The following is an 11,851-nucleotide window of genomic DNA, read 5'->3' as shown; positions in this document are numbered from 1 at the left end:
GGAATGCAAGAAGAAAATAGTTAATTTTTCTCATCCTTTAAAAATATGTTTTGTAAATTTTATAATGACTATAATATGTGGATGTAGCAGTCTTAATTATGGCAGCCCTAGCTGATTAGTACAGATCTTGGTACTGAAAAGTAGATTGCTTGTTTAACACATATTAAAAATGTAGAAGTGGCTTTAGAACTAGCTATTCAGTAGAGGCTAGAAGAGTTTTGAGGTGCATGCTGGAAAAAGCTTACGTTGCTTTGCAGACACTGTTGGTAGGAATATGGACGTTGCAGGTGATTCTGATAAAGTCTGATAAGATGGAAATAAGGACCGTGTTGGAAGCTGGAGGAAAGGTGGTTCTGGTTTTAAAGTGCCAAAGAACTTGGCTGAACTGCTCTAGCATTTTGTGGAAAGTGGAAGTCAAAAGTGAGAAGCTTGGATATTTAGCTAGGAAAATCTCTAAGCAAAGTGTTTGAAGACATTCCCTATTTTTTCCTTACTTCTTATAGTAAAATGTGAGAGGAGAGATAAATTGAAGGATTTGTTAAGCAAAAAGGAACCAGAACCTAAAGATTTGGAAAATACTAAGCCAATCCATATCGTAAAAAAATGAGAAAGCATGTTCTGGAACAAGGGTGTGACTGGACTGTCACTCCATAAAAAGATCACTCATGGATTTAATCAACCATCTCAGCCAAAGCCAGGAATAGAGATGGCAATATGCCAGTAGACACTGCTAATTTGGATTGGAGAGCAAGAGATGGGATGAAAAATAGGAAAGCTTCAGACTTCTGGGATTCTATGGATGAGACAGTAGAGGTATCCAGCTGCAAATATGCCTTATCCTTTAAGAAAAGGGAAAAATGACCCTGAAGGTGATTCCGATATCAACAGGGCAGCCACCACAGGCCCAGGGCACACAAGCCCAGGCAGCAAGGCTGTCGTGTTGGTTTCAGAGAATGGGGCCACCTCTTTGGTTTCAATTGTCCAGGCTGTTCCTGCTTAGGACCCCAGGAGCAAAGCTGCTGCCAATGGCCAAGGAGTATGGATGCCGCTCAGGGGTGAGGGGATAAGGCCACCGCAGTGGGCCTAGAAAACATGGCTGATGGCCTGGTGGGCCAGGAGGGCAAAACATTGAGCCAAAAATGAAATATTCTTAAGCCTTAAGATCTAATGGAATTTGTCCCACTAGGTTTTGGACTTGCTTGAGACTCGTCCTTCTTTTCAATTTCTTTGTTTTGGAATAGAATTGTCTGCTCTGTGCCTGTCCCACCATTGTATTTTGGAAGTACATAAGAGGCCTTGTTTCACAGGTTCACAGCTAGAAAGGAATTTGCCTCAGGATGAATTCTACCTTAAGTCTTCACTCATACCTCGATGAGACTTTGGACATGTAGTTGATGCTAGAATAGATTAAGACTTTTGAGGCTGTTGGGATGGAGCGAATGTATTTTGCATGGAAGAAGGAACAAATTTGGGGGAGCTAGAAGGTGGAATATTATGAACTGAATTGTGTCCCCTCAAAATTCTTATGTTGAAACTCCTAACTTCCAGTGTGATAGATAAGCCCTTTAAGGAGGTAATTAAGGTTCAGTGAGGTCATAAGGATGGGCCTCTAATCTAATAGGACTGGTGTCCTTTTAACAAGAGCAAAAGGTTACCAAGTGTGCCCATGCACAGAGAAGAGGCTTTGTGTGAGAACACAGAAGAAGGTATCAGCCTGCAAGCCAAGGAGAAACATCTCACCAAAAAAACCAACCCTGCTAGCACCTTGATCTTGGATTTCCAGCCTCTCAAACTATGAGAAAATAAATTTCTGCCACCCAGTCTGTGGGATTCTGTTATGGTGGCCCAAACAGACAAATAGCAATAGTTTATAAATATTGAGACAGGCTCATTTTTTTAATTGATAGGTATACATAATCAAAAATATTTTATGAACTACTGGATTAAAGACTAATGAAATTCATTTTAGGATCAGACTTCATAATGACAACTTCCATATCATGAGAGAAATAAAGCATATAGGAAAATAATAGAGAAATTATCTATTAAGTTTTTCCTATAGGAAGAATTTAACCTCTGCTAAATTTTATCTTAATAATAGTCTTTATAATTAAAGTACTGATGACAGATTTAATTATAGATAATGTCTGTGGGCCTCAGAAGGACAGACAGTAACCATGTGTGACTTGATAATGCTGTATTTCAAGTGTTTATCATGGTGCCTGGCCTCCAATAACTGAATAAATAATTGTCAAGTGAAATGTCATGAACTGTGACTTTTCGATATATTTAAATTCTTTAAGAAATATAAATTTAAATTACTTGGACTTTTACTTCTGGCCACAGTGGAGGAATAGGACCAAATTTACCTTCCTTCCTAAAATATCAGACAAGACATATAAAATAACTATTTTTAAGACATTGGATATCAGGCAGTGAATGATACTGATTCGTGAGAGACGGGAAACAGTTGAGATGAGCATTGTGCTTGCCCCAGCGAACTGCCTGGAGGGAGTTTCAAGACTGCAGAGCACAGAGCCCAGCAGTCACCCTGATTTGAAGAAGTAAGTGGACTTTAGGAAGGAGTCTAAGGTGGCATGTCACAGGGCTGTCAAGATCCAGTGAAATTAAACTATTAAAAAAACAGTATAAAGAAGAAAACATAGGACAAAATCTAGATTTTTAGATATAACACCAAAAGAAAGAACAGTCCATGAAAGAAAAAATTGATAACTTGTACTTTGTCAAAGTTAAAAATCTCTGTGAAAGACATTAAGAGAATAAAAGATAAGCCACAGACTGTTACAAAATATTTGTAAATCTCAGATAAAGGGCTTACATTTAGAATGTGTAAAGGACTCAGAACTGAGTGAGAAATCAAGATCCTAATTTAAAAAATGTGCAAAAGCTCTAAACAGTCACTTCATTGAAGAAAAAATACCAGTGGTAAATAGACATAGGAAAGGTCTTCAATATCACATGTCATTAGGGGAATGAAAATTAAATCATCAAATTGGTGGTAAGGATGAAAATGGAAAATGGTACAGCTACCTTGGAAGACTTTTTCACAGTATTTTATGTAATGACCCAGCAATCACATGCATAGGTATTTACCCCATAATTTGAAAACACATGTCCACATAAAAACCTATAATTAACGTTTATAGCACCATTATTTCTAATTACTAAAAATTGGGGGCAACAGTAAGATGCCTTACTAGAGGAGTGGATAAACATACTAGTAAATCGGTACAATGGAATACTATTCAATAATTAAAAGAAACAAGTTATCGATTCATGCAAAAACATGAATGAATTTTAAGTGAATTTTACTAAGCGGAAGAAGCCAAGCCCAAAAGGGCTGCATATTGTATTATTCCATTTATATGAAATTCTGGAAAAGGCAAAACTATAGGAGTGGAAAACAGATTAATGGTTCCTGGTGTTAGTGGAAGAGGAAGGACTCACTACAAGCAGATGCACAGGAGAACTTTTAGTGTGAAGCAACCGTTATATAAGGTATTGTGTATTCTATATGGTTCTGTATGTACTGTATGTATATACTTTTGTCAGAACCCTAGAATTATACATCACAAAGAATAAACTTTCACATATGCTAGCTAAACACATATCAACCAGGATGTGAGGGAGTTCCAGGGTGGAACACAGCCTGTGACAGATTAATCTAATTGTATTACAAATATCTGGCATAACCACACTGAACTGGGTAGAGGGAAAGGAGCTGACCTGAGTAACTTTGGAAAGTTGTATTTTTGAGTGGAAATTGTAAGCCTAAATACAAAAGGAACTGTATAGAAATACTGTTTTGTTTTTTTTCCCCACAGGGGTACAGGCTAACAATTTTTTTACATATATGTTGGGGTTGAACAAAAAAGTACGTAACTGGAAGTTGGATGGTGTGAGCCAGGTTTCTCAGTGTTGGAGAGGGAAGTTATAGATACATAAGAAAGGGAGACTGAAAATGAAATCTGTGGTACTGGCTAGTCAGAAACATCAGTGTGAATCCCTGTTTGGGTGGGTGGATGGACGGATGGATGGATACATACAGGAAAGAATGTGTGTGTATGGATTGTTATACATGCATATGTTACATAGCTCTGTCTATTGATAGAGTAAAGAAGCAACTAAACCTCAGTAATAACAAGGACAACCAGTGCCCAGATTGTGGTTTCTAAATATTCTCCAATAAAAGAAACCAGAGCTCTTAAGAGAAATGACTGACTTTAGGATTGGGAAGGGAAAATACAAAATGAGCTTGTGAAGGCATCTTGTATCAGAAACTGAGGATGTTCAGTAAACAAAAGGATTGTTGGAGTGGCATGTCAGAGGCACACAGGAGCCAATTTAAAAGAGCTGTCTTGTTTTTAATTAAGCATGGAATTGATGAGTTCTAAAATTTTTAAATTTGCGTTTGATTATTAGTAACATTAAACTTTTTAAAACTTTATTTTAGCTATTTGTATTTGCTTTGTGAAGCATCTGATCTTGACTATTTCTCAATTTTCTATAAGGTATTAGTTTTGGAATCAGCTTGTAAGAGCTCGAGAAGTACATTACACTTTTACCATATTTCTTGTACTGGTATTTTAGAGGTTTTTTTTCCTTATTTGTAAGCTAAATGAACTTTAAAAAATTTCTTGCTTATTGCTAGTGATCAGTTCTATGAATTTATGCTATGTTGTCTCATTAAGAGGCAGCAAGTACTACTAATTGAGTACCTACTGAAAACTGTTATGATAGATGATAAAACCGGCTCCACATTCTTTTAGATTCAACTTCTATTGCAACAGAATATTCCCTGAAATTTGATGAATCCATGACAGAAGATGAAATAGAAGAAAAATCATTTCGATCTTTACTGCCTTCTGAGAGTCATCGCAGATTTAACATGGAAAAGAAGAGAGGCCATCATGATGACTCTGATGAAGAAACTTCCCCAGAAAAGACTATACTGTCTTCTGCCAAGGTGTGTTTCAGTTTACCTTTGGAGATACTTCATAAATAGCTGTGAATGTGTTCTCTTAAAGGTATAAGGATACGTTTTGTACTTGAACTCAACTGTCAGCTACCAGAATGATTTTCCTAACATGTCAGTTTTATGTTATATTTTTGCTGTAGAACCTGGCTTCGCTTTCCTTACAACGTAGAATACAAACTTATTCCTTGGAATGATGTATAAGGCCTTTGAGGATCTAAGCCAAAGTTATCTCTTTAGCTTTTTCACTTGCTTCACTCTTTAAAAACTTTATTCCATTTAAAAATTTATATCGTTTTTCTTACTAAATTGTAAGCCTTTTGGATAGCAGGGACAAATTCTTACCCCGTTTTTATCCCTGGGACATTTGTACCAGGCTTACAATAGTTGTTAAAATTTTATTGGCTGAATAAATAAGCAGGTGAATGTTACTCCCTCCCTTGTGCCTTTTTTGAAGAATATTCTTTTACATGGCTAGCAACATTTTACATTGACTTTTATGAATTTATTTTTATAAGTGCATACCTCTTTTAATGAAGTTAATTAAGTTCCAAAAGGTTTAGATGGTGACAAACTAAAAACAAACTCTCTACTTTAGGAACTGAGCATGCCATTCTCAGGAGGACAAGATAGCTTTTCTAAATTTACTATGGAGATGGTTCGACAGTATATGAAAGAAGAGGAAATGAGGGCAGCTCACCAATCTTCACTCTTGCGTCTCCGTGAAAAGGCCTTGAAGGAGAAAACAAAGGCTGAATTAGCCTGGTTAGAGCATCAGAAAAAGTAAGTTCTTTCGGTGAATGTAGTTTTCACTGTTCAATTTCTCCTTTCATTAAAGGAAATGCTTTATTTTTAAAAATATTTTTGTTTCCTCGTTTAATTTGATTTGATCACCTCAGTTAAACAAGCTAGAAATATGCTAGCCATCCTTGAATCATGTTGCTTTCAAGACCTACTCATAAAACATTTTCCTTGCATTTTTCTTTTATCACTTAACTGGCTCTTATGTTATTTTGGACTGAGTTTCCTTATCATGTTGTAAACTTCTTAAAGTTATTTTCTCTTTAAAGGACACAGTCTGGGGTTCACATATGTGATAAACACCGTAAAATAATTATTGGGATAGAAATTGTTGCACGCCACCTTTTCCACATTTGAAAATGTTTATTTGGTTTAGAGACTTTTTAGTGGTTGAGAATTCTTGACATTAAAAATAGGCATTTAATCTAATCTTTGCCTCAATGGGAAATATTTACAGACATCTGCGAGACAAGGGAGAAGATGATAAAATGCCCCCACTACGGAAGAAACAGCGTGGTTTGCTTTTAAGGCTCCAGCAAGAAAAGGTATGTTAGGAAAAATACTCCTTTAAGAGAATTTATTAAGGCCAGTTAAATTGTGGAATCTATTGTTTTGCCTAATCTCTTTTTATTATCACCTTAAATGAGATTTAATCGATTTTTAACACTGTTAGTGCCCATACTACTATAATTATAGGAGTTGCTTGGTAGTGTACCATATTTCTCCTAAATTAAGATTATGTGTCACTGATAACTTAATACAATATAGAGTCAAACTTTCTGCCTTCATTTAGTATATGAAATAAAATAATCCTTTAAAAAGCTTATTTTAAAAATTAAGATATTTGTAAAAGAGTCTATTTCGGTTAAATTTTTAGTCATTTTTCCCACATAAATTTTCAACACAATTACAAATTGACTTTGGACTCAGAAAGACCTGGTGTTTGACTTCTGGAGAGACAACATGGCATAGTGGTTGAGAATTCAGGCCCTAGTTAAAATCCCTAGGTTAAAATCCCAAGTCAATGAATTATTAATTTCATAACTTTGGACAAATTACTTAACTTCTCTGTGCCTCGGTTTCCTTATCAGTAAACTGAGGATAATAATGATACCATACTTTGTAGGGGTCTTTTGAGGAATAAATAAATGGATTAATACAGATAATAAACTTAGAGCAGCCCTTGGCACAATGGTGAGTGCCTAATAAATGTTAGTTTTTATTTGAATTCCAGCTTTGTCACTTCCAACTTTGTAATCATGGTCAAGTTTAAGTAACTCTCTGAGACTTAATTTCCTCATCTGTAGGAGTAAGATTATACTTCATATGGTGATTATGAGGATTAAATGAGGTCACATATGTAAATGTGTTTCACGTTGCCTGCTAAGTATTAAATAGATTTTAGTTTTCTTTTTCTCTATTGACTTGTTGCTAGGTAGTAGCTACTATGTTAGATGAATTTGATCATTTGAGTTACATATGGGATTTTATCTAAATAACTTTTTTAAAAAAGTTTGCATAGGAAACATCACTGATCATGTTAACTTGAAAAAAATCTCAACTTAATTTTTTTAAAAAAATAAGTTATATTTTTTAATCCATAAAAATTGGTTTTAAAATAACTTAAAATTCTTTTTTAGTTTATATAAGTAAAATTTTACAGTGTTATAATAGCTTTCTGTTTGTAAAATAGAATAAAAACTAGATTTACGGGTATTTTCTCTCATTCTGTGCAGTTATGTTTTTACTTTAAAAGTGTGCTTTGAAGCACACAGCTTTTAATTTCAATGAATCTATTATTTTATTGCATGCCTGATGATAACACATTTATTTTTGTTAATTTGAAAATGTATTTTTCACCTTCATTTTTGAAGGATATTTTTACTGGGTGTAGAATTATTTTCAGCATTTTTATTGATATCAGTTTCCATTGTCTACCAGTTTCCATTGTTTTTGTAGAGAGGTCAGTTTTATTAATGTTCTTTTGAAGGCTGTTTTTAAGATTTTGAAAAGATGTGTCTTTGATTTTTTGGTAGTTTTACTATGATGTGCCTGGGTGTGGTTTCTTTTGTATTCATACTATTTAGGGTTTATTAAGCTTTTCGAATCTGTTGTTCATTGTATTTACTCAGTTTTGGAAAATTATCTCTTTGTGTGTTGCTTCTACACCATTCTCTCCTTCCTTTCCTTCAGAGGCTCAGAGCAGACGTTGTTAGACCCTTTGACTGTTTGCCACATCTCTTGTCCACTGTTTTGTTCTTATATTACTCTTTAAAACAATAAAAAAAAACTGTGTTTCAGTTTGGAGAGTTTTTATTGACCTATGTTTGAATTCATTAATTATATGTTCTGCACTGTCATGTGTACTGTTAAATCCATTTGATGAGTTCTTGATTTTTTTCAGTTCTATAATATTAATTTTGTTCTTTTTTTATAGATTTTAATTCTTTGTTGAAATCCAGTCATTTTAATTTCCTTGTCTGCTAACTAATATTTGGACAGCTTGTGTTGCTACTATTGTCTGTTTTTATTATCATATGATCCTTTTTGCATGCCTAGTAATTTTTTAATGATTGCTGGACATTGTGTATAAATAACTGCAAAGGCTCCAGATGATATTATCTTTCCCCAGTGGGGATCTATCCTTTCCTCTGCTATGCAGTTAGAGTGTTCAGCTATTCAGTTTAATTCATTTAAGGGCAGAGCTGGCTTAGCATTGGGTTGCAGAGTTGGTCAGCATCAGTCTCCTACTTTGCATTGACCCTAGGCTGTGACCGTCCAGGGATTGTAAAAGCAAAGGAACCCTTTTTTTTTTTTTTAATCAGCACAAAAGATAGTGGGGATTGCTGCTCTGTTGTTGAGAAGTTTTAGGTTTAGCTCCTTAGACTTCTCTCTGTGTTGCTTCAGAAGTGGCAAATATAGGGAGGGGGAGACTGTGAGTTTGAAACCTCTTAAGTCTCTACTTTTGCCACTCTAGTCTGTGTAGCTAGTAGAACTGTTAAGAGCAATTTGACTATATCTAGTTAAGCTGAAGACATGATCTATGACTTAGCATTTCTACATCTTAGTATATATTCTAGAGAGGCTTTCACACATATACAGGGGAAAATTAAAACAACTTAATTTCTTTAGTAGGCAAATGAAACAAAGCATATTTCTGTATGAAAATATAATGCTGCAGGAAAATGAATGTATCAGATATCAGCACTGAATAATAGAGATTTATGAAATGATGGTAATCTTTTGTATCTGTGTTATCCAATACAGTAGCTACAAGCCACATGTAGTTTTTGAATACTTAAAATGTGGCTGGTACAACTGAGTAACTGAAATTTGAATTTTGTTTAATTTTAATGACTTGATTTAAATAACTACATCTAGGTAGTGACCACCATTTTGAACAGTACAGCAGTAGATTTCCATTCATCAAAAATCATAAAATTGGTTTTTATAGAAAAGCAAGATGCAAAAGCATATGTACAGTATGATAACATTATTTTAATTTTAAAAAATCACCAATTGGTAAATATATGTTCTGTGGAATCACTCATGCATCAAAAGCACACAAGCACAAGTAGGAATGCTGTACTTCTGGGGAGGAAACGGAAGAAGAGATTGGAAGAGTTTAATTTCATCTATGATGACTGATTTTTTAAAAAGAGATTTGAAACAAATATGGGAAACTATTCAGTCCCAGTGGTAGGTGTTTGAGTGACTGATTTTTCTGCATATTATGTTTGTAGAACTTTAGAATGTTTTTTAGGTAGATGTGCAAAAAATACTCTTTGATCCAACTGGCTACCCCTAAAAAGTTACCCTACAGAAATAAAAGCACCAGAGTATAAAGATATATGTACTAAGATATTTATTGCAGTTGTATCAATAAGAATTATTTTGACTGGTAACGATATGGCTATAAGCAATTTGGCCACAGATCTTTGCATAACTGTATTCATGAAAGAGAACATATTTTCTTATGTCTTATTCTTCTTTTTTCCGGAGAAATTCACATAACAAAATAACCACTTTAAAGTGAATAATTCACCTATACCATTAACCATTTTAAAGTGAACAGACTTTTAAGAGAGAAGCAAACCTATTCCCCCTGGAATCCCCTTGAAAAAGTCTCTCCTCCTAGGCTCAGATCGGGTGAATTTATATATTAATTTGTTCAGAAACTCAGGCCTGAGCTAAGTAGCAGTTTTCAAAATGTACTCTTTGGAACTGTGGAGGTCCCTGTGTCAGGGGGTGAAAACTATTTTCATAATGATAATGGAATATGAATTTGCCCTTTTCATGTGATGCATTTTCACTAAATGGTGCAAAAACAATGGCAAGTAAAACTGCTGGTGTCGTTGCACAAATTTGGGCATTGGCACCAAATTGTACTAGTAGTCATCATATTTTTCACTGTCACACACTTATAGCTAAAAATAGCTAGTTTCACTGAAGAATGTCCTGGTTAGGTAGTAAAAATTATTAATTTTACTAAGTGCTGACCTTTGAGTACTTGTTTTCACATTCTGGGTGACAGAAATGGGAAGCACACATTAACCACTTTTGCTAGATACCAGAGCACAGTGATTATTCACTCAGGGAGAAGTGTTTATGCTGTTGTTTGAATTCCAAGCTGAACTAGCTGCATTTTTAATGGAATACCATTTTTACTTGAAAGAATTATTCAGAGACAAAATTATTCAGATAAATTTGGGTATTTGGCAGTCATTTTCTCAAAGATGAGCTTAAGGGCGCCTGTTACTTTAAAGACGGCAACTGACAGTATTTGTTGCCAATGATAAAATTCAAACTTCCAAGCAAAAATCAGAATTTCAAAAATTTCTATCCACTACCCAGTACAATACTAAAGAACTTTTCTTGTGATATTAATGAATATGATTTTTGATACTTTATAATAAAATGTATCAACATTTGTAAGATCTGCATAAGTCATTGAACCAACATTTTCTGAATGACCATTGCATGATGTTTAAAAGATCAAGACAGGCAATAAAGAGGTTCACAGAACTCTAAATACTATTCTCTACACTAAATTTTATTTTGCTTTGGAAAATACATTTGTTTTCTTAAAAATACATATAAAATCCCATCAGAGAATGCGAATGAAAAAAGGCAAATAATGTTTTAGTTATGAAGACAGTTTGACCCCAAGAGACTCTGAAAGGATCTTGGGGATCACAAAGGGTATCCATGAACCATACTGCAAGAACTGCTACTCCAGAGAAACTCGTGTATGTGCCCAAGGAGACAAAAATATAACGATGATCATTGCAGCATTGTTTGTAATAGTAGACAACAACCTTATCCAGCCATAGGGGTAATGGATAAATTAAATATATGCACCTCCTATGTAATTTTGTGCAGCATGTAAGTATAAGTAAACATGGAGAGATATCAAAAGTGATGTCTAGTAAATAAAGCAAGATTGAAAATACATATGTGTATTATTTATAAAAATTTGAAAACGTGCAAACCAAACAGTATGTTATTTTGCAGATAAGTACAAATATCTGTAGAAGAATTTTAAAAGAACATGTGGAAGGATATTTGCCTTCAGAGTGGTTACCTCTAAAGAGTTGGGGCAGATAATTGCAGACTGATTTTATCAGTAATGTTTAATTTCTTTATGAAATTAAAGACTAGGAGGAAATATGACGGACTATTAACAATTGTTTGTTTGGAATTTTGGAAATTAGATGTTTATTGTGAACTATTCTGCATTTTCAGTTTCAAAAAAATCTCTCAAACATGATTAAAAGAAATTACAAGTAACAAATTATTAATGCCTTTATTATGCTTTTTTATTGGCAAGAAAATGGGTTAAAATAAATGTATGAAAAAGACAGCCTCTGCTAAATTTTAACAGTTATTAACAGTGAAATATATCACCTTTTGCCCATTTACTAATGACTTGTATGGAGAGAGTTCGGTGCAGTGTAGTTGTAAATGTTTCTGGTGGCATTTATTTAAGTGGAGACAATTCCCTTTTCAAAGCAGTTTTAAAAACTATTTTAAGGGCCATAAAAGGATTCATTC

At 34.2% G+C, this 11,851-nt stretch overlaps 1 protein-coding gene across 5 annotated transcripts in view; it reads left to right on the top strand.

The window, feature by feature from the left end:
* Window positions 1–11,851, top strand: part of CEP350 (centrosomal protein 350) — a 112,041-nt gene that overhangs the window by 56,150 nt on the left and 44,040 nt on the right. For all 5 annotated transcript variants that reach the window (XM_025044027.1, XM_015586219.2, XM_015586218.2 and 2 more), the window contains exons 23-25: window positions 4,791–4,987; window positions 5,595–5,779; window positions 6,255–6,342. In XM_025044027.1, the coding sequence (XP_024899795.1) occupies window positions 4,791–4,987; window positions 5,595–5,779; window positions 6,255–6,342 (470 nt within the window). The remainder of the gene's footprint in view (window positions 1–4,790; window positions 4,988–5,594; window positions 5,780–6,254; window positions 6,343–11,851) is intronic.

This window comes from Pteropus alecto, unplaced genomic scaffold (genome assembly GCF_000325575.1).
Source record: "Pteropus alecto unplaced genomic scaffold, ASM32557v1 scaffold101, whole genome shotgun sequence".
In the NCBI taxonomy this organism is placed as follows: Eukaryota; Metazoa; Chordata; class Mammalia; order Chiroptera; family Pteropodidae; genus Pteropus; species Pteropus alecto.
This window is presented reverse-complemented; position numbering and strand designations above follow the sequence as displayed.